This window comes from Sycon ciliatum, chromosome 4 (assembly GCF_964019385.1).
Source record: "Sycon ciliatum chromosome 4, ocSycCili1.1, whole genome shotgun sequence".
NCBI lineage: Eukaryota > Metazoa > Porifera > Calcarea > Leucosolenida > Sycettidae > Sycon > Sycon ciliatum.
In genome coordinates this window covers 39,448,484-39,476,452 of record NC_088646.1, presented here as the reverse complement: position 1 = coordinate 39,476,452, position 27,969 = coordinate 39,448,484, and the positions used below count along the sequence as shown (strand labels likewise).

Genomic DNA, 27,969 nt, shown 5'->3' with positions numbered 1-27,969 from the left:
TGCACTGCACACACTCTCGCACCACCGAACGTAGTACACCCGATACACATGTAGTCTTGCATGCAGCCTAGTGCAGGAACAGGCGCGTACGCAGGGGGGGGGGGGGGGGGTTTCCCGTTGCCCGGAAACCCCCCAAATGTTCCAAACGAGCAACATTTTTGGGCATTTTTTGGTAGGGCGCGCGATTGATCTGACAAGAATGAAAACTTCAACAGGTCATAACTCAGTCAAATCTCGCTCAATTCCAACGATCCAAATATCCAGGTCGAATAGAAAACTCTCAGCTGTCGGTAGAAACAATTCGCGAAGCGCTGCGAGCTATGTTTCTTGAGATATATCATTCGTAAGTTGAGCCGCGATCTCGGCAATTTCCAAAGTGCGCAGTGCGACTTGAGTATTGTTATAACGTACGCACGCAAGATTCACTCCATGCAACTCGCGTATACCACAGCAGGAAACACCATCTGGTTTGTTCTAGGATAATTTAGAAGTGAACATGTAAAATGGCAATCATGGAGAGATAAGCAGCAGAGACACGTCAGTGCTGTCGTGGCACTAATGGCGCTATGACACGACAGTATAGGCCTCGTCAGCTCGTACCAAAGTAAGACACACGTCAGCCATGCAGACGTAATGCAGAAGAAGACTGATTCATAATGAGGTAAGACATTGTTACTCTTCGTCATGCATGCATCAAAGGAGCGTAGAACGACACACGTAGAACACACGTAGAACGACACACGTAGCAGAACGTAGATCGTAGATCGTACGACTAATATTAATAATAGATCAATCTATAACAATCCTCCTTCCTTAAAGAAGTAGTGAAGTGGGACTAGCAATAATGCATATATAATCAAAATGCATCCAACAACTATATACAAGAGCAAATCCTTATATCCGACTAACTATGATACAATACTATGCTATTACAGACAAATAGCGGAATAGGACACTCTAAGGCAATGTCAGAATTGCTAGGCGAGTCACTCATGACTAATGCTAAGATAGTCACTCAATACTCACAAATTTAAGCGATCAGGGGCACGGCGCATTCTTGACGGATAGCGCGGTGACACTGGAGTTGACGAAACAGGCACTGACACATCAGGCATACTAACAGGAGTAGCGACTTGAACTGTATCAGGCATACTAACAGGAGTAGCAGCAGTAGTAGACATACTAGGCGTAGCAGTAGTAGGCGTACTAGGCATAGTAGTAGCTGCTGTATCAATGACAGGAGACGACTGAGCCGGCGGTGAAGCTGGTAACTCAGGAGTCGGCGTTGCTGTAGCGACTGTCGGAGTAACACTCGGCGTAGACACTGTCGGAATGGCGTCGGACTCGGCCGATAAACTATCAGACTCAGCTGTTCTGGACTTCAAATGATCGATGTGCACTTTTCGGACGACTCCTCCTACCATCACAGAATAGGTCATCGTACTGAGTCGTTTGCATATTAAACCTTCTAGCCACTTCGGCTTAGAGCCAGGACGAGCATTGTACACCCACACTGGTGCATTCACTGTGAACTCACGAGACGCAGTACTATCGAGTTCATGGGCCTGCTGCATAGCCGTGGCGAAACTGGGTTGCAGCAGCGCCAAACGCGTGGTCGGGGCTTTCTTCAATAGAATACTCGCGGGACTCTGCTTGGTAGCGCTGTGCGGCGTGTTTCTGTAATCGAAAAGAAAGCGAGACACTTGCACACATACAGACACATGGTGAGGCCTTGCTCGCAAAGCCTTCTTCAGCTCTTGCACCATCCGCTCACACTGTCCGTTGCTGGCGGGATGATAGGGCGGTGTACGATGATGCTTAATACCATTCTGAGCACAGAAAGCAGCAAACTCGCCAGAGGCAAATTGTGGGCCGTTATCAGATACTAGTACTCTAGGAATACCAAATGTACTGATGAACCGTAGCAAACAGTTCACTGTTTTAGTAGTCGTAGCGGAGGAACCAAGCTCGTATACATCAATCCACTTAGAGAATGCATCAACTACGACCAGAAACTGTTGCGACTCGAACTCAGCAAAATCAAGATGCACACGCTCAAAAGCAGCATTGGGGTATGCCCAATGGTGGACAGAGTCCTTGCGGGGCAGATTAGAGCTTTCCTGACAAAGACTGCAATCGGCGGCTAATCGTTCGATATCGGCATCTAAGCCTGGCCACCAGAAAATGCTTCGTGCCACACTCTTCATTCGAGACACACCGGCATGTGAAGAATGCAGTTCCTCTAATAAGTGGCGTCTAAACTGAACTGGAATAATGACGCGGGAACCCCACAGCAAACAACCATGCTCAATACTTAGGTCATTCCGGATGCGGCTATACGGCACTAACCTGTCGGGAACTGTAGCAGGCCAACCATGCAGCGTGTAGGACATTACTAACGAAATGTCAGAATCGTATTTGCTAGCCTTGGCAACATCCGAACTCTGTAGAGGCATTAACTCGCAGGGGTCAAATGCATGACTGCTGACTGCACTAACAATTGCAGACATTTCAGCAGCAGACAATGGTAAAGGCAGACGAGACAGACAATCTGCTAGCACATTTTCTTTACCTGGAATATGCTCAATGACGTAGTCGTACTCAGCGAGAATCACGGCCCAGCGCTGTAGACGGGATGCCGACGTCTTACTTAACGACTCGTGCTCGCCGAAGATCTTGATTAGAGGCTTATGGTCGGTGCGCAGAATGAACTTACGACCGTAGATGTACTGGTGTAAACGACGAACAGCAAACACGATAGCTAACGCCTCTCGCTCAATCTGGCTGTAATGACTCTCTGCTTTGGACAAAGCACGTGACACATATACAACTGGCCGAACAGACTGGTCCGGCATGACATGTAGAAGAGCAGCACCAATACCAGCAGGGGATGCATCACACTCTAAGATCAGTGGTAAGGTAACATCATAATGAGCCATAACAGGATCGGCGATGAGAAACTCTTTAACTCTGGCAAACGCCGACTGACATGCATCCGTCCAATTAAAGACTACATCCTTCTTTAACAACTCGTTCAGGGGTTGTAACAGCGAGGAGCAATTGGGGATAAACCGCCCAAAGAAATTCACGAGCCCCAGAAACGAACGCAAGGTAGATACATCATGGGGCCTCGGGGCATTCTGAATACTCAAAACCTTATCCCGACTGGGCTGTAGACCAGCCTTCGACAATGTAAACCCAAGGTAACTAACTTGTGGCTTACCAATCTCACATTTCTCACGACGCAACCGCAGCCCTGTCTCAGCGAAACGACGGAGGACTGCTCGTAGACGCTCGTCGTGTTGTTGCTGGGTGTTACCACAAATGAGAATATCGTCGAAATAGACAACGACACCTTCTAGACCTTGTAGAACCTGCTCGATGGCCTTCTGCCAGATTGACGGAGCTGAGCTGACGCCGAAGGGTAGTCTCGTGAATTCGTACAAACCCTTGTGCGTAGCGATGACACAATAGCGCCTACTGTCGTCGTCGAGCGGTAGCTGAGCATAAGCTTGGCTGAGATCTAATTTGGAAAATACAGATCCACCAGATAATTGCGATAACAAATCACTCGGGTTGGGAATGGGATGTTGGTTAGCTTCAATGTGCTTGTTGATAGACACTTTAAAATCTGCACATAAGCGGATGGTGTTGTTTTTCTTTTTTACAACCACCACGGGGGATGCCCAATCAGCGTTAGAGACCGGCTTGATGATCCCCTCCCCCTCTAGACGCAACAACTCCGCTTCAACCTTAGTGCGGACGGCGTACGGGACAGGACGGGAACGGCAACTCTTGGGGGTGGGTGACCCTTGAAGCTGGATCTTGGCAGACTGACCCTTAATGGTACCCAAACCCTCTTGAAATACGGTAGGGAACTGACGCAATAGACTATCTAGCGACAATGCATTGACCTGTGCATTACGAAAATTTGACCAGTCTATAATGACGTGGGACATCCAGTTCCGACCAAACAGGGGCTGACCACTACCCTCTACAACAATGATGGTGTCTCGAAACTGGTGAGACTCGTAACGGACATCGACAATGCATTCACCCAATACAGAAAGGGAACTACCACCATACGAATGCAGTGATGCACGAGACTTATGCAGACACACATTGGAAAACTGCTCCTTCCACACAGAACTAGGGAATACTGAAACTTCAGCACCAGTGTCGACTTCCATAGGACAGACTACATCATTAACGCATACATCAATCATCATGGGAGGATGAGACTTAGACTTAGGTTGACACTTATCTGTAGGTGACACATCGTCGGTGAGAGCCCCAATGCTGAAAGAGTCGAACAGTGACTCTGGCTCGGACGAAATGTGGGACGTCGACTGCGAATTGCAGCAGGAAGCGAAATGCCCACGACGCTGACACTTGCTGCAGGTTTTGCCACGCGCCGGGCAACTCGGATCCCGACCGAAATGACCAGCCTTGCCACACCTAAAACAGAGACGCTCAGAGGAAGTAGAAGCAGAAACAGACACTCTCTCAGGTTTACGTGCACGATCCGTTTTACCTGACGACTTGAAATGTTGTTTCTGTTGTTTCTGCGACACCGAGTGCTTACGAGAGAGACCGTGGACTTCTGATGGCGTACTCATAGCAGCAGCGGAACCCATAGACGAAGCTTGTTGCTGGGTTGCCTCAAACAAAGCTGCAATTTCTAGACACGTACCCAAAGTTAGTTTTGGATCTGATAACAACTTCTTTTTCAACTCGACATTCACAATGCATGACACCACATGGTCTCGAATCATGTCGTCACAAGCGGAACCAAAATCACACAAGCGGGCCTGGACGCGTAATCTTACAACAAACTGACTCACCGACTCATTCTTAGCAAAGGTCATCTGGCGCAGCACGTGACGCTCGTATACAGGATGTGGCGCGGCCTTGAAATGTTCGTTCAGTTTCCGTAACGTAACCTTGTACTCGTTGTCATCCGCAGGCAGGGCCGACGCCTGTGGATCTTCGAGGTCTTCGAATAAGTCCTGAACCTGTGTTCCGGCAGTATGCAGCAATAAATTTTTCAGCCGTTTGTGATCCGTAATCCCTTGTCCTTCAGCCATGTACGTAAAGCTTCGTAGCCATTTCTTCCAGCGAGAGGACACTTCTGCTGGCGTGCCCCGGTATTCGAAAACTGGAAGCTTGTGGGCTGTGCTCAGGTTACTACAAACGCTCATCTTCGTCGCCAATTGTTATAACGTACGCACGCAAGATTCACTCCATGCAACTCGCGTATACCACAGCAGGAAACACCATCTGGTTTGTTCTAGGATAATTTAGAAGTGAACATGTAAAATGGCAATCATGGAGAGATAAGCAGCAGAGACACGTCAGTGCTGTCGTGGCACTAATGGCGCTATGACACGACAGTATAGGCCTCGTCAGCTCGTACCAAAGTAAGACACACGTCAGCCATGCAGACGTAATGCAGAAGAAGACTGATTCATAATGAGGTAAGACATTGTTACTCTTCGTCATGCATGCATCAAAGGAGCGTAGAACGACACACGTAGAACACACGTAGAACGACACACGTAGCAGAACGTAGATCGTAGATCGTACGACTAATATTAATAATAGATCAATCTATAACAAGTATCGAGAATTTGAGACTGTCACATCGACTTGCTCAAGTTTGCAGGGGCTTCACTTGTGATATTCTCAAGAGTATACAGCAAAACAATCGAAACTCTGCGATCGAGAAAAACGAAATCGCTGGAGCAGGACGCTTTAAGGCCTTTGTTTGGGGCATTTTTCGCACCGTTGCTGCACTCTACCGCTGGTACCGTGCAGGAGCGTAGCAGCAGGTCCGGCAAGTCCGGCTGTGGCCTGACCAATGCCAAAAGTGCCCAGAATGCAGGATTTTGCACCCTAATTTCCAATTTTTCCTGGGGGACACCCCCGACCCCCATGGCCATGCACCCGGACCACCTCCAACGGCGGTGCTACGCGCCTGCAGTGTCCTGGCTATCATGGTCGACCTCATTCTCTTCTCTCGTGGACGTGGATACCATTCCACTTCCAGGAAGATTGAGCGGGTAGAACTGATGAATATGATGAATATGAATATGATCCAAGGAACGCGAACAATGCATTTGTTTATGATTCGGTTGGAAACCCCCCTAGAGGTGACCCTGCGTACGCGCCTGAGGAAATAGACTGAACTACTGTCTTTTGCTGGTAAGTAGGGACAAGCAATAATTTCGCGCTTGCATGGACTATCAGTCCCAGTCAGAGTAACAGAAATGCTTGATGTACATGCATGCAATACACTGTACATAGGATACTTCGAGTATTTTGCGAAACGAGTACTCGCTCGTTTCAAATTTTCGAGCGAGCGCTCGAGTATTCGATATACTCGTTTCACCCCTAGTAATCAGAAGGTACTTTGGCAGTTGGAAAATGCCTACACTCCAACATCAGTTGTGCTGCTGGGGAAATGCCTACACTTTCGTCACTGTGTTGCTGCTGCTGCTGCTGTTCCACTTGTTGTTTTCACAGATGCACCCAGTGTGTCTATAGCACCATCGCCCAGCATCACGGTGACAGCCGGTCAGAGCAGAACGCTTCAGTGCACGAGCACGGGAGCGTTTGCCAGTCTTGCCTGGACGCTGAACAACGGCGCTCCACTGCCGGGCAATGCCATGCAAACGAGCATGTCGTCGGTCACATCACAGCCGGTGTCTGTCAACCTGAGCTTGTCGCACCTCAATGAGTCAGTGAGCTTCCGCTGTACTGCTACGGGCGGCCTGGGCACTAGCTCGGCAAACACCAGCGTCATCGTTATCGGTCAGTACGATGTACATTGGTGTAGAATGATGTATTGTTTCCGGTGTGATGACAATCCCCAAACTGTCACTTGTCTCACGTGAACGTATGATAATGAGCAATGCGTGATTTGTGAGTATTCAGTCTTGCCTTTGAGGCATTTTCTTTCCATTGGTTGTCATTCGGGCAGGCCTGGGCAAGATCTGGAGTCCATCAAAGGTTGTGTGACTCAGGTGTTGTTGCTGGAAGGTCAAGTCAGCAACTGCGTATTGACGCCATCGTTCAAATTGTCAGCCACAGGGATTAACATGTACTACAGGTGGAATCCTGATAATTTGAATATGGCTTAATTCGAACATACCGCTTAATAAGAAGTTTTTCCAGGACCGATTTCTGTCAATACGATTCCCACATAAACATTTTCTGATAATTCGAACCTCGAACCGGACATGTCCGGTTAATTCGAAGTTCCATGGATTCCACTTACATAGAAAATGTGTGGGATTTGTGCTGATAATTCGAAGTTAGCAAAGTGTAATTCGAAGTTCACTGTACACTGTACTGGTCATTCCAGTTTGCATGAGCAGGCTGTGCTGGTTAGTTCAGTATCCGTGAAATCTGTGTCTAAGGTCCATAGCGCAACTCTGCGAGACCATGAGAGCATTTTGACATACATATTGTGTTGTGGGTTCATGTTTGGATAATTAGAATGGCCGGATAATTAGAAGCTTTTTCCAGGCATTTGGAGGTTCGAATTATCAGGATTCCACCTGTACAATATTGCCTTTGAAAGTGATGACGTCAGGAGTCCTCAAATAATGACTTCTGGGTCAAATTGCATCCACTCTGACCATAGTGAAGTGTATAGCATGTGGTTCAGGTTGGTACTGTAAACCGTGAAATTATTGCGATGGTCTAATTTCTGCGAAATTCGCGACCGCGTGGAAATCGCGAAATTTAGACAGCGTGAAAAGGAGATCCATGAAAGGTTTAGCGAGAATGCCACAGGTTTAGCAAGAATGCCATTCTGCAATCGCAAAATTAAAACCTCGCAAACCTGTTCGGATTCTGAAAACGCGAACTAAAAACGCCGCGAAAATGTCACGCTTTACAGTATGCCACTCCATGCCGCGCACTAGTATGACCTTTCTTTCTGTACTGGCATTGGCTGCATGGCTGAATGGCCACAGTGCAGGCAATGCTGGTGCATGTGTATGTCTGCTGTGAAAGAAACCGCCCAAACGTGTATGGATCTATGCACAACCTGGATCCAAGTGGATTCCAAAGTCAGCATAGCCCTGAAGGGGAAAGACCAACAGACTCTTCTACGGCACGTACACGCACGCACACCGCACAATCTCAGGACCTGGTGTTTCTTGTACTGGTTCTAGGAAGTAGTGAAACTCACTGCCCTAGATTATTATTGAAGACTATTCTAAATACACTGTGAGGTATACCAGTTGCGCAGCAAAAGCCCGCACTCGCACTTGCTATCGAAGGCTAGTAATTAAGGTATTAGAGTAGTCCAACCAGCTGAACACAGCAGCACGAGAAATTACATGACTAGGTAAACACTAGGATCTGACCCGTATGATCAACAATGTTGTTAACAATGATGAGAGTGTGCTCTTAACGTAATTGAGCGGCCCAGATGTTCCAATCAATTATTTCTAACATGCTATCCTTGCAACCCAATCTACTTATCTAACATGAACAATGTAATACTTGTACCACAAAGCAATACCGTGCACTAGACTCTAAATACATGACACCACAGTCATCAGTATTAGACCAATGCATGCAAGCAAGATCAGCAGTTATCCTTCATCACCTCCGCCTGGTGGCATGTAGAAACTCACTACCGACCATGCAATTACTGCGTGCGAAAGCGGGCAGGCGGTCGAATGGCAGACCTGTCTCGCAACACTCGCTCGTATGGAGTATCGCTACTCGGCGAGAACACTACGTATGGCCCGCTGTCATCACTCTCTTCTCCAGCCGATTCCTCCTCTGTAACATGGCGAGGCTCATCTGCTGGGTCCGAGGAAGGCGCAGCTGGCACGTCACGCTTCAGCAGGTCGATGTTGATGACCTTCTCCTGCAAAACACCCTTGAACCTCCGCCAGATGACTACTGTCGATCCTGACAAGACCTTCTTGATACGCCAGCCACATTGGTATGGAGGAGTACACTTCTGGCGCCTCTTTGGCTGCTGGAGGAGGACGCTATCATCAGGCGCGAACGGGCACTCATGCTCGGATTCACAGTGGTCTTTCTCGGACATCTCCGCATCAAGCAGGTCGCGCACTCTCGCACACCTCGCTGCATGCTCGTCCTGCCACGCTCTGGGATCGGATAGGTTGATGCGGGCGCTCACCAATGCTCGAGGCTGCCACCCGATCATTGCTTTCATTGGTGAAATGCCGATGGCGCTGTGGATGCGGCTGTTGTGGTAATGTATCAGCACCGGGAGCTCGGCGAGCCAATCCGTTGATTCTTCCAGGACCTTCCTTATGAGGCCGAGCAGCGTGCGATTAAAACGCTCAGCCATGCCTTGCGTCTGTGGGTGCCTGACAGCTCCTGTCTTGACCTCAACACCAAACACACGCAGAAGGGCCTTGACAATGTAGTTGCGGAACTCCCGGCCATTGTCCATCCGGATCACATCTGGCGTTCCCCATCTACAGCACAACTCGACAATGGCATCGGCCACGCTCGCACCATCGTGCCGACGCAACGGGACAACTTCGGCGTACTTCGTCAGGGCATCAACGCAGACCAAGACGCAGTGGATTTCCCCGCTCTTGCTTGTGGGAGAACTGGAGCTATCTAGTCTCTCTATCACCCCTCTTCACCCAACACAACACACCAGCGCAAACGGCAGCCTCTTGGTGGAAATGTATGAATCACGAAAAATGCAAGTAGGAAAAGGAGAGAGAACTAGAAAAGAACAACAAGAACACAAAATCACGAGCACTTCAGCCAGGAAAAGACACGTCTAAAACATGGCGTCCAACATGGCGGCAGAGCAACCGATAGAGGCCCGTCGTGGCTGAAGCTGCTATTGCAGCGACAGCCATCACGGCCACCATTGAATGCAGAAAATAGATCAGAAAACGAAGTCGAGCAACAGCAACTCGAACGAAGCAAAGAAAACAACAAGACTAAGCGCAGCAAGCAAAGGCATAGCGATGACATCATTAGTCACGCGTGAACACAGAATCTAGCATGCGCATGCAGCCTTGCAGGCGCTGGCGAAATAAATAATGAAGTCAAGACACAAATAAATAACACAACGATCGACGAGCGATCGTTGCAGGAAAACAATTACAATTCAAATATACTACTTCAAGGAAAGATGAGAAGTGAAACGACTAGCACTAGAAGAAATAGAATAGAATATAGAACAAGGACAATGGAAGCGGACTACGGATGAAGCTACAATGAGGTAAGAGGCATGACACACTGATGACAGATGTCACCACAACAAATACATAATCGTAATGTTTGTCTACACACACATTGTATCGTCACACTACACACATTGTCATATTGTCACACCTCCCCCTGGTGACATCACGTCAACAGTTAACTACGGTAACGAACAGGAGGAACGAGACCAGCACGGTTGCGAAGACGATGACCACCAACTTGAAGTGGTTGGGCTGGTACATCAGAATCAGAATCACTACTACTTGAAGCACATGCATCATCATACTCAGGCACACTCACACTTGACGGCTTAATTAGATCAATATTGACAGTCTTCACCGAATGTCGACCATTAGTGTCTCGAACAATTACAACAGTTGACGGAGACACCACACTATCAACTGTCCATCCAGACTCGTACGGCGCTGTTCGCTTCTGGCGGCGATCTCCCTGCCGCAACATCACCGTGGAACCAACACTGTAGGGGTTCACACACCCAACAGGCTGAACAAAATCAGCAGAGGACAACTCACTTTCTACGTAGTCTCGCACAACAGCCGCTTTACTACACAAGCTATCCACCCATGCACTGGGGGACATGTCACAACGCTCATCGTCCACAATCAAGCCATGAGGGACCCAGCCACACATGGCTTCACTTGGGGAAACACCAAGCGCAGAGTGGGGACGAATACGATAATAGTACAATAATACATTTAAAGCAGACACCCAATCGTCGGATTCTTGCACAATCTTGCGAATTAAAGTCAGCAAAGTCCGGTTAAAACGCTCTACACCACCTTGACTCTGCGGATGACGCACTGCACCATGTCGCACCTCTACACCAAATGCATCATACAAAGAGGAAACTACCTGATTGACAAATTCTGTTCCATTGTCACAACGTACAACTGCTGGGGCACCCCAGCGGGAACATACATCCACAAACGCAGCTGCTACAGACGGACCATCATGGCGAACCAATGGGACCACCTCGACCCACTTAGTAAACATATCGGTACAGACAAGAACACAATGATACCGGTGGCTTCTATTCGGACCCAACTCCAGGGTATCGAGCTGTACTACATTCCATGGACCAGATGGAATAACCGGACGTGTTGGCTCAGCAACAGGCCCACGCTTCGAATTAGCAGCAGCACACACATCACACGACTGAATCAACGACTGACAAACAACAGCGATATTTGCAAAATAACAACTCGCACGCAACAGCTTCCATGTGGTCTCCCAACTGGAATGACCGCTCACAGCATGGGCACGACACACCACTCGCTGCTGCAATGACTGAGACACAACTGGTACAACACGCACATCATTCGGCGGTACCTTCACACTACGATACAAGTAACCATCATCAGATACAGACAACTGAGACTTCAATTTCTTAAATACCGGGTCGGAAATCTCACGACCGTGACGCACAGACTCAATCACACTAACAACAACAGGATCAGACGTCTGCGCATCAAGAATGTCCTGTAACACAATAGCACTCACAATCTTCGGGGGTGCAGAGACGGCAGCAACTACATCTGGCTTGGCTGATTTCTTCCAGCAGCGGATGAACAAATCTGGGACACGCGTCAGCTTGTCAGCCTTGTTCTGCTGGGACGGTACCCACTCAATGGTGACGGACAGCTTCGCGGTCGCGACAATGTCGTCGATGATGTTTAGTCGTCGGCGAACCAACACTTCGTTCAGACCGGACACCTTGACACGCCGCTCATTGTTCAGGCACGACTTCACCCAGCCGTACACGGTCTTGGAATCAGTGACAAGACGGATGTTGCTGGCGTTCCATTCGACTGCCGTCGACAACCCACGGATTACTGCTTCCAATTCTGCGATGTTGATATGCTTCTTCTCGTCGGCATCGCGAAGCCACGACTTGTCCTCCATGACTTCACCACCAACTTCGGCAACAATGCCATATGCGACATCAGACGCATCGCACCACACGGTGAGCTGCTGCTCGTTTACTGACGCATTCCACACGCCTGTGGCCGGATCCTCATCTTGGACGCGACTTGCTAGTTCGGCACAACAGGTTACCACATCATTGGGGACGTCATCATCCCAACCACCACCATCACGACACGCTAGGCGCTTCAGAAAGCTGCAGGCAGGTCGCAGCCACGAGCACACGGGATAGTGCGATACCAGTCGGCCGCACCACGAGAATACACCACGCTTGGTCAGCTTGCCACACTCGAGACTCACTCCGTCTCGACGCTTCCAACGGGTTTGACCATCTTGGCCAGTGAACAGCTGAAGTCCAAGTACTCGGGCGGAATTGGCGGGCTCAGCTGGCTTCGTGCGCAGTCCATAGCGCTCGAGGGTATCCGCAACAGCCTTTGTCTGCGGTTTCGGGACGTACAGATCGTCAACGTAATTGTCAACACCATCATGATCTCGCGTGCACCACTTGACTATCACGTCCATGAACTTCGGTGCAACGCTTAATCCGAAAGCCATGCGGGTCATCACGTACAGCTTTCCCTTCCATTTCACGCACTGATACCGTAGCAACTCAGGTGACATACGGACTTGCAGATAGGCCTTTCGAATATCCAACATCTCATACTCGTTGGCATCGTGCGTACGCCACTCACGCAACTTCTCGCCACACACAGAGGCATCCATACCGGGCTGAGACACGAGGGCACGGTTCAGCGCACGGTAGTCGAGGCAAGGCCTAACAGGTGTAGTAGGCTTGTGCTCCTGGCTGACCGCAAGCCATGGCAGAATTGCAGCAGGAGCTCCGTGTACCTCTTCATCATGCTCGATGAGCAATCCGTTACCGATCCAGGAGTCCACTTCCTGCTGGAACAGCTTCTCCTGATCATCGCTAAGTTTCCGGGGGTACTCCCCAATGCCGCTGCCGATGCGTCCGGTAGGTGGCTTGTCGTCCTTCCACCTCCATGCGGCCTGCCAACACTGCTCAGCTGCTAGCCACTTTATCTGACCATCCTCGACAGATAGCGTCACGTCCTCACCGTCTTGTACCACGCTAACATGACGAGACGGGTGCTGATCCGGCGACTGCAGAGCATCACTAACGACAGACGACACAGGCTCAGGGTCACTGGCGGTTGACGAACCAAACAACACGGACCGCAGATCACCTGACTCAGAGTACTGCAACCTGACGCCACCGATGGCACGGACAAGGTCAGATCCCAGCAACAGGTCAGCATTAATAACCGACAGCTCAGGAACTACAAACGCAACAACACGGGTAGGTGGCAAATTTACGGGTCCATCCAGACGACGAATCGTTAGTGAAAGTGACCCCAAAATCGGCAGGGCTTCGCCATCCAGGGCGAGGAGCTTCTCCTGCTTTACCGCCGACACTTGGCTGCACATCTTAGCCGCACGTATAAAGCCAGACGACACTAGCGTGCGAGCCGACCCGGTGTCCAGCATGGCCTCTCCACGGCACCAGTCATCCGGCTTGGCCGACTCCACGTCCACATAGATCCTCGGCAAGGGGGCAGCTTCAGTGGACACCGCACACAGGCACTTGTCACTGCTACTATGCGACGTACCAGCAGCCGCCACACGTTCTGCTGCCTTGGCTTCTCGCCACTTCCTTCTCTCAGGGCACGCTGGCTTTGCATGACCAGGCTGATCACAAAAGTGGCACACTACTGGTCCACTGAAACGGGGCTTCTGCTTCTTCTTGAACTCTGGGCAGTTACGCTGGACATGCCCAGGCTGATTACAGTTATAGCAGACAACAGTACTGCGAGCTGGTCGGTGTACACCTCCACTGTAACTACTGGTACTGGCACTAGCAGAAACGCTCTGGCTGAACCTGCTCGTGTACCGAGCATCGGTCTCACTGGCTCTGAGCGCACGCACACGCTCTAGACACGCAGGTATCGTCAGCTCTTGGCCAGCCAGTGACATTCTCAGCTGGCGGCCAAATTCGGGCTGTAGGCCAGCGATCAGTTGCTCGATCACGATCGGATCCTTGCTGGCGGTACCACCCGGTTTGTGCCCCGACAGCGCTGCATAACGCTGCAAATCGGCCACATACGCGTCGACACTTTCATCCACACGCAAACAACGGCGCTTGAACAAATCATACGCTCTGGACGGCGTCACACTGAACGCACTCACTAAAACTTTCTTGACCTCTGCTTGTTTGCTTTTGTCACTCTCTGCCATACGAGAAAACACTCGAAATGCATCGCCCTGCAAATATAAGGGTAGATGTTGCATGCGTGCATCTTCGTCGGACCATTCCTTGGCAGTGGCCAAAACTAAAAACTTTGCCCAGAATTCCTCTAGGTCTTCACCATCCTTGCCAGAAAACGGCTGGACAAGATACTTGGTAGACATGATTCACTCGAGTATTCCACGAACACACAGTAGGAACACACAGTTGGAACTCACAGTAGGAACTCACAGTAAGAACTCTCGTCTCACAAAATAAATAAATCACTACGACACTCGTACTCCGAAAACACTTTCCCGACTCTTTCCCGGGTTTCGGCACCACAAAGTTGTGGGAGAACTGGAGCTATCTAGTCTCTCTATCACCCCTCTTCACCCAACACAACACACCAGCGCAAACGGCAGCCTCTTGGTGGAAATGTATGAATCACGAAAAATGCAAGTAGGAAAAGGAGAGAGAACTAGAAAAGAACAACAAGAACACAAAATCACGAGCACTTCAGCCAGGAAAAGACACGTCTAAAACATGGCGTCCAACATGGCGGCAGAGCAACCGATAGAGGCCCGTCGTGGCTGAAGCTGCTATTGCAGCGACAGCCATCACGGCCACCATTGAATGCAGAAAATAGATCAGAAAACGAAGTCGAGCAACAGCAACTCGAACGAAGCAAAGAAAACAACAAGACTAAGCGCAGCAAGCAAAGGCATAGCGATGACATCATTAGTCACGCGTGAACACAGAATCTAGCATGCGCATGCAGCCTTGCAGGCGCTGGCGAAATAAATAATGAAGTCAAGACACAAATAATTAGCATCCCCCCACCTCACAACAGAGCAACCGAGTTTTGCATTAAGCTGGGAGTGCCGATTCGAGCAACTGGTATAATGGCTCGCAGCTGAGCCAGCAAATGACTCCGCTTGGAGCAGGCGAATGACTCCGCATGGAGCCGGCAAATGACTCCGCATGGAGCCGGCAAATGACTCCGCATGGAGCCGGCAAATGACTCCGCATGGAGCCGGCAAATGACTCCGCATGGAGCAGGCGAATGACTCCGCATGGAGCCGGCAAATGACTCCGCATGGAGCCGGCGAATGACTCCGCATGGAGCCGGCGAATGACTCCGCATGGAGCCGGCAATTGACTCCGCATGGAGCCAGCGAATGACTCCGCATGGAGCCGCCGAATTACTCCGCATGGAGCTGCCAATTACTCCGCATGGAGCCGCCGAATGACTCCGCATGGAGCCGCCAATGCCTCCGCATGGAGCCGCCAATGACTCTGAATAGAGCCGCCAAATGCTAGATATATAGAGATGCATAACCAGTTGAGAGCATATATTCTCATGGACTATACAGATACCGTCATGTGTGCGCCAGAAACATGAGTTGAGCTAGTGGGTGGGAGGGTGGGAAGGAAATTGTTTCGGGAACACCTGTTCCGCAAGTTGCATGCTCGAAAGTCCAAACAGCAATGACATGAAAGAGACATTGTACAGGATATTGAAGGGCGCGTGCCCACGCGACTCGCGCATGCGTGCAGGTTGGGCCAGCTCGCTGGGCTGGCTGCTAACTCGCGTTAGCATGCTAACGCTCATTTAGCATCCCCCCACCTCACAACAGAGCAACCGAGTTTTGCATTAAGCTGGGAGTGCCGATTCGAGCAACTGGTATAATGGCTCGCAGCTGAGCCAGCAAATGACTCCGCTTGGAGCAGGCGAATGACTCCGCATGGAGCCGGCAAATGACTCCGCATGGAGCCGGCAAATGACTCCGCATGGAGCCGGCAAATGACTCCGCATGGAGCCGGCAAATGACTCCGCATGGAGCAGGCGAATGACTCCGCATGGAGCCGGCAAATGACTCCGCATGGAGCCGGCGAATGACTCCGCATGGAGCCGGCGAATGACTCCGCATGGAGCCGGCAATTGACTCCGCATGGAGCCAGCGAATGACTCCGCATGGAGCCGCCGAATTACTCCGCATGGAGCTGCCAATTACTCCGCATGGAGCCGCCGAATGACTCCGCATGGAGCCGCCAATGCCTCCGCATGGAGCCGCCAATGACTCTGAATAGAGCCGCCAAATGCTAGATATATAGAGATGCATAACCAGTTGAGAGCATATATTCCATAAATCGGCACTCCCAGAGCGGATCACAAAGTGCAGCTACCTGTGATATTTGTAAGCAGTGCAAGCTCGGTAACGATTGACTAACAGGAACTCGATATCATGGGCTGAGGCCATTGCCACAGCCACCCATGCTTTGGCTGCTGGTGGCCTCTGAATGTTACTCGGGCAGACATGGCTTTCCACCTTCCCGCCTCTCTGAATATCGAGTCCGGCAGCTGATTCGAAACGAGTGGCCGGTGTATGACGCCAGGCCATAGCCACAACTGATGAGCAAGATTTTCGCAGTTGCTGCAAAGCCGATCGATTGGCATCTGCTGCTGGTGCCGCTAGCTTTTCCAGGTGCTGCCACAATTGCAAACCACTCTTTGCGATTGGCTGGTCTGCTTGATTGACTGTCCATTGCCCTATCCCCGGTTGCAATTGTTTGCGCACCAGCCAAGTGCACCACTTGCATCAGTGAATAGCAGCAAGTTGGGGGACGGCGTCCACTTAGGCCAGGGTGTAGGAAGAAGGACCGGCCGTTCTACTATTCCAGGAGCTAAGGCCATCAGCGAAGGTATTTGAGGCACTCTTCGGAGAGCTTGATCAGGTAATACGGCTGCCGGTACCAGTTGGCAAGTGACCACAATCTGCAATGTGCGTCCTGGGACTATCACTCTTGTAGCAAACGAGAGCTTTCCCAGAAGATACTCGAGTTGACATTGGGTAGTTGAAGCTGTGTTGAGAGTGGCCCGTAGGAGGTCGTGAAGCTTGGCAAGTTCGTCCATCGGCAGACTGATGTGAGCGCGCGGGTGTCCAGGATGACGCCGATAAACGTCAGGACGTGGGCTGGACCCTCCACTTTTGCTGACGCCAGAGAAACACCGAGGTATGTAAACGCACGGCGCCGAGTAGCGAGTTGCTGGCGAGCTAACACAGGTCCAGAGCATACATCGAGGAAGCACTTTTGCTGACGCCAGAGAAACACCGAGGTATGTAAACGCACGGCGCCGAGTAGCGAGTTGCTGGCGAGCTAACACAAGTCCAGAGCATGCATGGAGACAGAAACGTTAGTCGAGGTATTTCCCGTAATGGGAAGATGCCAATAACGTCAGGACTTGAGCTGGACCCTCCACTTTTGCTGGGGCCAGAGAAACACCGAGGTATGTAAACGCTCGGAGCAGAATAGCGAGTTGCTGGCGAGGTAACACAAGTCCAGAGCATGCATTGAGGAAGTAACATTAATTGAGGTATTCCCCGTAATGCAACAGGCGTGGGAGTGCGAACTGCCCGCACACAATCCATTCACTGGCGGATGCGACAGAGTTCCATATAGCTGGCCTGGAGCGTAGTACAGTCTGAAGGGCAGGACGCTCTCATAACAGTATTGATCCTGCCAGCGGTTCAACAAGGGCCACTCCTCCGGGCAGACGGGAATTCGGCAGAATGCACTTTTAACATTGAGCTTAGCAAGATACAGCGGGGCGAGCAATTGTCTAATCATGTTTGCAGCATTGTCATCTTGACATTGTGGAGAGACACGGTCTGCTGGAATGTAATCGTTGACACTTCGACCCTCCAGGCTTTACAAAGGGTGTGTCGTGTGTAACTTCCCGTTCATCTAGGAACCGCATCTACGCCGGAACAGCACAGAGGCGAGAAAGGGGGTGAAGAACACGGGCCAGCTGTTTCAAGCCTGCTGCAAGAAACGGATCGGCCAGCTGTTTCAAGCCTGCTGCAAGAAACGGATTGTTGCGCAGAAATATAATCTGGGTTAGCATGTGACCGTGATAAATACAATGGATCCCAGTTAGTTGAGTGGTTGCCGATGAAACCTACCACAACCCCACAATTACGACCATGTGCAACATACCTCCGGAGCATAGGATCAGGATGTGAGTCCAGTAATTTTGAGAAGTGAGAAACTGAGTGCTTACACAGTTACTGATGAGGCCTTACACTTTGCCCTGGGATGCTCCTGTCGGCACTGGAGGTAGCACTGCCTGAGCTGACGCGTGCAAGCGCCGTACTCGTAGTAGCGGCATACGGTTGCGGTACGTGATGCGGATCTGTACTGGTGAGTAGGACGAAATGCGCACGGAAATGCTGGCGAGTGCACTGAGCTGCACTGCTGGCAGGCGGGGCGTGCTGTTCCAGTACACCGCGAGGCGCAGTTGCCACAAGTTGATATTGATAACCTGGCTTTGGAGATTTATTTTATTTTCCATTGCTATCAGGTTCAGCTTAATTCCCTCTGTGCTGCGCTGATGAGTCCACAAAGGACGAAACAGTTGTCCGCAGATTGAGTATTGATAACGTCCAGTTTCTAGGTGGCAAAAACTGGCGATTGGCCGCGACGATCGTGGCCAAATACGTCCACAGGCACTCGTGAAACGCGGTGAGGAACAGTGGTACACAGACCATTCATGAACACTGTCCAGGTCTCAACTCAAGTGCTACCGTCATGCAGCCTACGAAGCGCAGTTCTGGGTTTGGATTCAAATAAATGCTAGTGCGCCAGAAGGGCAACATATGAGGGGCTACGGAGTTGGAACGTCGCCGGAGCTGGACTGACTGCAACTGTATCGGGCAGCAGGAAATCGAAGTCCACGAACTCGCCTCTCTGGACGCGATCGAGAAGGGCCCGTATAGGACAGTCAGGTTCACCTGCTGTTGGTGCTGCATGCGCATATGGCGGTCGTCACTGCACCGGGCTCCCAGTAGGGTCCGGCCTGCTGGCGGCGAGCGGCGATACGGATCCAAGTAGAGCGAGGAGAAGCTGGGTGGCGTTGGTGACGGCAGTGGACAACTCCCGTTGTTACTTCCGACAGAAAATCAAAGTCCACGAACTCGCCTCTCTGGATACGAATTACGATCGTCAGGCTCGCGCCTGCTGTTGCAGTGGCGGTGCTGCGTGGCGGCCATCGCTGCGTTCGCAGTAGGCGGCCGGCGGAGCCAGGTAGAGCGAGGCGATCCGGAGAGGCTGGACGCCGGTTGGTGACGACGACATTGTTTCAAGGCACAAACAAGGGTCGCTGAGATCGCGTGGAGGTACTTCATTTCAGGAAACCTGATGATGGCGCAAGCTAAAAAACCACAGTCGACGTTCCACTGTAGACGACGACATTGTTTCAGGCACCAACAGGCACCAACAGGCGTCAATGAAGTCTGAATTGAAACGCAGAGATACGAGAATGCCAGCTTGAAAGTCTAACGAAAGGAAATTGTTTCGGGAACACCTGTTCCGCAAGTTGCATGCTCGAAAGTCCAAACAGCAATGACATGAAAGAGACATTGTACAGGATATTGAAGGGCGCGTGCCCACGCGACTCGCGCATGCGTGCAGGTTGGGCCAGCTCGCTGGGCTGGCTGCTAACTCGCGTTAGCATGCTAACGCTCATATAACACAACGATCGACGAGCGATCGTTGCAGGAAAACAATTACAATTCAAATATACTACTTCAAGGAAAGATGAGAAGTGAAACGACTAGCACTAGAAGAAATAGAATAGAATATAGAACAAGGACAATGGAAGCGGACTACGGATGAAGCTACAATGAGGTAAGAGGCATGACACACTGATGACAGATGTCACCACAACAAATACATAATCGTAATGTTTGTCTACACACACATTGTATCGTCACACTACACACATTGTCATATTGTCACATGCTCGCCCCAAGCTCCAAGGTGTCGATCTGAACACAGCCCCACGGTCTCCCGGGCATATCTGGTCGTGTCGCTGGCGCCGCTTGTCCTCCTGCGGCGTTCGCAGCCTTGCAACGCTGGCAGCTGCGGACATGTTGCTGGCATTTCTCGGCCATGCGTGGTAGGTAGCAGCGTTCACGCAACATCTCGTACATATTCTGCCATGAGGCATGGCCGGAGTTGGTGTGGGCAGCGCTAATAACAGACTCTTCCGCGGATTTAGCGATGACAGGAACGAGGATTTCACCCTCAACAGGCAGCGTAACGCTTCGGAGCAGGACGCCATCCTCGACGACGAGCTGACTTGCCACGCTCCTGTAACCAGCATCACGAACCGCCGATCGGGTAGCCTCTTGGCTGGCGACACGCTGCACCACTTCGTCTTCCAGCTGGGCTGCCGCCACGGCGTCAAACGAAATTGGGCCAACAACTGTCGTTTCGCACACAGCGCCGGCGGTGACGTCGGGAATGCTACCCACGGATCGAGTAAGCCAGACGCTTGGAACTCGGGTCAGGGCATCTGCAATGTTGGAGTCAGACGACACCCAAGCAACATCCACTGCTGCTCCAATCGTGTCAATCATATCGCTGACAATGTGTAGGCGCCTCTGCACCAACAGGTCATGCAAGCCAGTGGTCTTCACTCGTCGGGCATCGTTAATCACTTGCTTCAGCCACCCGAAGACGGTCTTGGAATCAATCTTCAGCGTAATCCGCTTCACATTCCACTTCGCAGCCAGATTGAGACCCAGGATGGCCGCCTCCAATTCGGCAATATTGATGTGCCTCTTGTCCTTGTGTGGTCGTAGCTGCGTGGTATCCTCCACCACCTTGCCGTCAACCTCCAGGGCAGCACCAAGGGCCAGGCCGGACGCATCACACCACACCGTCCATGTGTTGCTGTCGCCAGCAGAGATGCTCCACGTTCCCTTTGCTGGGTCGACCTCGGCTAGCCGCTTCTCAAGCTCCTCGCAGCAGACCTGGATAGCCGGTGGGACTGGATCATCCCAGGACGCATCGTCCGCCGAAGCTGCTCTCTTCAAAAAACTGCAGGCAGGTTGCAGCCATGAGCATACCGGGTAGTGGCTTGTCAGTCGTCCACACCATTGGAAGATTCTCCTCCTAGTTGCCGGACGCTCCAATGTCATGGCAGCTGGCTCCTTTCGCGACCAGGACGTGTCACCACTAGAAGACTTGGTCAGCTGGAGGCCAAGGACTCGAGCCTCTGCCAGTTGCTCTGCGGGCTTGGTTGGTAGGCCGAACTCATGCAGTGCACCAGACACCTTCGGCACCAGGACACTAGGAACCAGCAGGTCGTCATAGTAGTTATCAACTCCAGGATACGGCTGGGTGACGTACTTCACAACGGCATCCATAAATTTGGGCGCTACCGCCAACCCGAATCCCATTCTCGTCATGACGTGAGCTTCTCCCTTCCAAAGCACGACTTGGTAGCGGTACAGCGCCGGGCTAACCCGGATCTGGAGGTATGCCTTCCTAATGTCGAGCAGAGCATAATCCTCTCCTGCCTGACGCCATCGACGTAGCGTGTCACCGCAGACTGGTGGGTCAAAACCAGGGTCAGAGTGGAGCTTTTTATTCAAGTGACGGTAATCCAGGCACGGCCTCACCGGCGTCGTCTTGTGTTCTTGCGGAACACCGATGAGCGGCAGCACACATGCTGGCTCGCCATGTAGCTTCGGGTCGTGCTTGATCAGCCAGCCGTTGTCTATCCAGGATTGCACCTCACTAACAAACAGGCGCTCTTGCTCCGGAGTCAGGTTCGTCCTGCTGTACTCTCCGATACCCGGGCCGAGCGGCATTGCAGGAGGTTCACCATCGAGCCACTTCCAGGTCAACTCCCATTGCTTCTCAGCAGGGCTCCAGGTCACGTCGCCGTCCGCAATACTGAGCATAACCTTGCCCTCGTCAGTGGTGCTGACTTTCACCCGACGCGACGGATGGCCAGATCGACCATCATCATCCTGCCCCTTCGGGGACAGCCGATCGGCAGTGGCTGCAACAGTGTCGCTGGCTGCGGCTCCAAACACAACTCCGCAAAGCTGTCCATCACTACTATACTTCAGTTGCAACCCACCGCACCGCGAAGCGACATCCGCTCCAATCAGCACATCAGCACGGACAGTGCTTAGGCTTTCAACTACAAGCGCTCGTACCTTGACTCTGGGAAGGTTGACAGGCCCGTCGTTTCGCTCTAGAAGGACCTCTAGATGCCCCAGAACTTCGATTCGATTGCCGTCCAGAGCCACAAGGTTAGTCTCGAGAGTGTCTGGGCCGTCGTACGTGAGGCTGCTGCGGTCCGCGAATGCACGGCTGATCAACGTCCTCGTCGAGCCCGTGTCTACAACCGCTTGTCCGCGTGCACGTGCGCTCACAATGGACGATTCCTTGCCGGCGTTGTCACCAGACGCTGCACTTACACCAACGAAGATTTTTACCAGCTGGCCTGACTTTTCGCTCCCATGCCCCATGTACAGGCAGCGCTCCTCCGCAGGCTCACCTCGTTCCACGGAACATTCCTGCGGGGAAGACGTGCAGGCTGCCGATGGTGATGGCTGACCGGTGACTTTGCTTGACCGCTGGGCCTCCCAGGCCCTCCGTTCTTCGCAGTCTGCTTTCAAGTGACCAGGCTTGTCGCAGAAGAAACAAGTGAGGCCAGGCCGCACGTCACTTGTACCCCCCGCCGCTGAGCTCCTCCAAGCACCGCGATCGTAGCCAGACTTCGCCTCCGGGCAGTTTCGCCGCACGTGGCCAAGCTTATTGCAACGGAAGCAAAGCACATTCCGCGTACCAGAGCCTGCCGGCCCGGGGCCACTCGCGCCACTTGCAGCTGAAACAACATCATCCTCAGTTCCAGTTTGCTGCAATGCTCGAACCAACTGCAGGCACAACGATACGTCGTCGCCTTTTCCAACCAGAGCAAGGCGCACTTGCTGCGCCATGGATGAAGGTAAGCCGTTCAGGATTTGCTCTACGAGCACGCTGTCTGCATCCGCGCCTCTTCCAAGGCCTGCCACCGCTGCTAGCCTCCTAAGGTCGGCAATGTACCCATCTGGGGATTCATCCAGCTGCAAGCGGCGCGCAACAAACAGCTTGTATGCCTGCGACTTCGTGAGGCAAAACGCTTCTTTCATTCTTTTCTCTGCTTTGTCCGGTTTCTTTTGGTCCGCGTCGTCCATGGCGTTGTAAACCATAAACGCATCGCCGTCCAAGTAGAGCGGAAGCTGCGCCATCTTCTTGTCGTCTGAGTCCCACTTCTGGTTTGTGGCCAAGAACGCGAACTTGGCCCAAAACACCTCCCAGCTGTCGCCCTTCCCTCTGTAGGAGCGCAAGAACCCTTCAATCTTCGCCGCCATACTCCTCACCGGACCTCTCTCTAGGAAAACCCACAGCAGTACGTTCTGCCTATCCCGGGTTTCGGCACCAAGAGCTGAAGGGGAAAGACCATCAGACTCTTCTACGGCACGTACACGCACGCACACCGCACAATCTCAGGACCTGGTGTTTCTTGTACTGGTTCTAGGAAGTAGTGAAACTCACTGCCCTAGATTATTATTGAAGACTATTCTAAATACACTGTGAGGTATACCAGTTGCGCAGCAAAAGCCCGCACTCGCACTTGCTATCGAAGGCTAGTAATTAAGGTATTAGAGTAGTCCAACCAGCTGAACACAGCAGCACGAGAAATTACATGACTAGGTAAACACTAGGATCTGACCCGTATGATCAACAATGTTGTTAACAATGATGAGAGTGTGCTCTTAACGTAATTGAGCGGCCCAGATGTTCCAATCAATTATTTCTAACATGCTATCCTTGCAACCCAATCTACTTATCTAACATGAACAATGTAATACTTGTACCACAAAGCAATACCGTGCACTAGACTCTAAATACATGACACCACAGTCATCAGTATTAGACCAATGCATGCAAGCAAGATCAGCAGTTATCCTTCAGTCCTGGCTCCAGTCTGGCTGTGATCTAGCACTTTCAAGCCCTATTGTCTTCTCTCTTCTTTTTGCTGCACAGGCCCTCCGACTGTGGCAAGTTTTCCGAATTCCGATTTCAACGAGTCACAGACTATAGAGCTGCCATGTGGTGTACTTAGTGATCCCGTTGCCGATGTCACCTTCACGCTGAACACTGTCAACGGAAGCGACAGTCAGGAGCTTAGTAATGACTCGTCGCGTGTTAGCATCATGCCGCTCGGTACTGGCAATGGTCTACGGCTGGTCATTACCAACGCGACGGTGAAAGACACGGGGAATTACACGTGCACTGCCGTCAACCAGGCTGGAACTGGTGCACTCACTGCTTCGGTCAATGTCTTCAGTGAGTACTAGTAGTCATTCTGTCACACTGAGCACTGAGCACCCAGAAGTGTAGAGAGTAGGTGTGTCACACTGAGCACTGAGCACCCAGAAGTGTAGAGAGTAGGTGTGTCACACTGAGCACTGAGCACCCAGAAGTGTAGAGAGTAGGTGTGTCACACTGAGCACTGAGCACCCAGAAGTGTAGAGAGTAGGTGTGTAAAAGAGGAGCAAGTACATGTAGTTGTAGTTGTGTAATAACACAATCATGTATAGTTGAAATGGCTACATAAATAAAAAGGAAAAGGACATATGGATACGAGTTAAGATCTAACTAGATACTATATAATATACTATATTTTCCTTTCTACATTTATTTATGGCTCAACATCCGAGTTTCAGACTACATATTTAGAGGTCTTTAACTTCCAATGCCCAGCCACTCGATGCTAGTGCCATGTTTTTGGTGTCAAAGTCGCGCATTTTCACATGAAAACCCAGGCCCTACGCACCCCTAGTAAATGTACGCACAAACAAACAAACAAAGAGCAACTGAAATGTGTTATTTGCTCCAAGAGGGGGTGGGGGGAGTTAATGAGCTGGTGCAGCTCTGACCCGGTAAAGATGGTATCTGCTCTAAATCTGCCCTTCAAGCAGCCCATTAGCCATTTCTATTTGTGCCACCACTGGAAACAATGCTTGTTTTAAGCCTTTCCCAATTGGCTTCTTTGTCTTCGTCGTCGTCATCGCTGCTGCTGCTGTTGTTGTGCATGCGTGTGTGTGTGTGTGTATGTGTGTGTGTGTGTGTGTGTGTGTGTGTGTGTGTGTGTGTGCGTGTGCGTGTGCGTGTGTGTGTGTGTGTGTGTGTGTGTGTGTGTGTGTGTGTATAGCTCTGCCCCGTGTGTCACTTCAACCACCAGATGTCGAACACCGCATTAATGCTAGTTCGGAATTCGCTGTAACCTGCCGTGCAGTTGGCTTCAGAGAGCCCACTATTTCATGGCAAGATGACGCCGAATATAGCCTCCATACTTTGAGCAGTATCCCAGTGGACGCTTTCCAGGTGGAGGCTCGATCCAAGCTAAACACCACAGATTTCATGGGCAGCCGAAAGAACTACAGCGTGACCTGCGTCGGCAGTAATGCTGCTGGCAGTCAGATGGCGAGTACCACCATCATTGTCCAAGGTACTCTAATTTCAGAAATTTTCGGTGCTCGATATTTTCTGTATGAGGACAAAAGGCCAGGTTAGGTGAACAGAAATTTTAGTTACAGAGAAGCAGTTCCCTATTGGATTATGTGTGTTAGTGTTTGTTCGGTGTATTGAAATTTTAGGTACGAAGCAGATGCACTGAAAGTGCCGAAAATAAAAGTACACCGAAAATTTGTGAGATTACAGTAAGCCAAGGTGGACTGGAACTGTCAAGGCCTTCCTCACCAAACACACAAGTCTTGTTGGGTAGATGCAGTATTCGTAGATTCGTAGGTGGAGGGAATGGAAAATGGGGAAAGTCTGAAGAAAAAAATTGACTCTCACCACCAGGACTAGAACCAAGGACCGTTGCTTGAGGCCAGCGATGCTCTAACCACTGAGCTATGGGATATTGTAAGGTGATAGATATGACGTGGCAGTGCTAATAGCCAAGTGTGGATTGGATAGACAGCACAACATAGCAAGTAGCAACGCGAGTGGCCCCTGGGGCATGTTAAAAATTAAAAATTAACTCCGTCCACTCACCCACCACACCGCACCTCGCCGTCGTCACATCACAGGCGTTCTTCAGCTTCCATGATGTTATTGTAGCTGAGCAATTTAGCAATGCAGTGGCAGTGTTGCCCCAGGCCGGGCCACTTGCGTTGCTAGTTGCTATGCTGTGCTGTCTATAGACTTCACACCTGGCTATTAGCACTATCACTCCATATTATCACTTTACATTTGCCCAGTTTTTTAAAGCTTTTCACTGTATTTTGCACGTGGTTCTTTTGCTTAGCCCTAATGTTCGCGCCTCAGGTGCGTGCGTTATGCTTCCCCGTTTGGTACAACAGTGTGACTGTCAGTTTGTCACTATCTTAGCCATTCTACAATATCTCTAACTTCACTGACGAGAGTTTTATGCTCGAAACAGCTGCATGAACGGACGTGTCGCTTTGCTGATGGTGTGCTGTGGTTGTCGGCTGCAGAGCGCAGTTGTGGTGCTGATGGTTGATGAGAAAGCATGGCTATACTGTGTGCTGATGGTTGATGAGAAAGCATGGCTATACTGTGTACTGGTGGTTGATGAGAAAGCATGGCTATACTGTGTACTGGTGGTTGATGAGAAAGCATGGCTATACTGTGTACTGATGGTTGATGAGAAAGCATGGCTATACTGTGTACTGATGGTTGATGAGAAAGCATGACTGTACTGTGTGCTGATGGTTGATGAGAAAGCATGGCTATACACTGTATACAGTGTACATGTACGGTAATAGTGTGAGTGTTGTCTTTGTTGTGACCTGCCTAGGTGTGCCAGAAATGGTCAATCTATCAGTTGCTAAGGACATGGCATCGCAAGGTCTGAGGTTTTCCTGGGTTCCCGGTTCGAACGGAAATATTCCGTCGTCTTCTAGCATCACCTACGTGTTGACCGCCTCTTTCAACAATGCCAGTAGGATGCAAACAGAAGAGCTGCATCGCGGGTCAAACAGCCTCAGTGTTCTCGTGCCATTTACCACCTTGGTGCCTAACACCGACTATCAGTTCTTTGTCGTCGCCATGAACTTCATTGGTAGGAGCAGTCAGAGTAACATTGTCCGCAACCGGACACCAGAGGCTGGTGAGTTTGCTGTGCTGGTCACGCGTGTGTGTGAGGGAGATAAAGGGGTCGGTCAGGTACTTACTGCTGAAGCGGGGATCTTGACGGAGCTAAGGTGGTAGTCAAATCCGAGGTACGAGAGCCCATGCACAGCCGAAACGGGAAGGGCCAGCACCCTTTATTTACTTCACGAAAGTAAATAAATTTGCTTGCTTCATCTTGTTTGGTTGGCATATCGTAATGTCACGCATATAAGCCACCAGGCGCATTCCTGTTGAAGCCGGCGTCAGGCTAGGCCTCTATTCAAATCATGCTTCTGTTCAAACCAGATATTTCTATGTATGGTGTTGTAGATTTGCCGATAGAATATTTCACGATCACAAAAATTATTGCTTACCCTTCTGGTAGAAGCCTGTCTCATATAGAAGCCTGCAAATTTCACCAAGAAAGTCATAGAAGCCGCGGCTTTTATACAAGACTTTACGGTATGTGCTGGCGGTGCATCTTGAAAAATCAGTCTGGTATTCCAGACAGGCTTCTACCCGAGACATGCTTTTATACAAGACGCTAGGGTAGTTGCCGTGGCATA

General features: G+C 50.9%; 2 protein-coding genes across 3 annotated transcripts in view; one reads left to right on the top strand and one right to left on the bottom strand.

The window, feature by feature from the left end:
• Positions 1-906: 906 nt before the first annotated feature.
• Positions 907-5,606, bottom strand: LOC135816111 (uncharacterized protein K02A2.6-like). Of its 2 annotated transcripts, none has more exons than XM_065329483.1 (2): positions 4,586-5,606; positions 907-4,458 (listed from the first exon to the last, which is right to left on the bottom strand). In XM_065329483.1, exon 2 carries the CDS (start codon positions 4,227-4,229, stop codon positions 1,023-1,025), a length of 3,207 nt encoding a protein of 1,068 aa, XP_065185555.1. In that variant the 5' UTR covers positions 4,230-4,458; positions 4,586-5,606; the 3' UTR covers positions 907-1,022. The 2 variants fall into 2 exon arrangements, with proteins under 2 accessions (XP_065185555.1, XP_065185554.1); XM_065329482.1 differs by having other exon boundaries at positions 4,845-5,606.
• A 919-nt stretch (positions 5,607-6,525) lies between these two features.
• Positions 6,526-27,969, top strand: part of LOC135816110 (netrin receptor unc-40-like) — a gene marked incomplete at its 5' end in the record, with an annotated part of 26,056 nt that continues 4,612 nt past the window's right edge. The window contains 4 exon segments of the mRNA XM_065329481.1: positions 6,526-6,813; positions 24,305-24,607; positions 25,476-25,772; positions 27,090-27,401. Of these exon segments, the coding sequence (XP_065185553.1) occupies positions 6,526-6,813; positions 24,305-24,607; positions 25,476-25,772; positions 27,090-27,401 (1,200 nt within the window).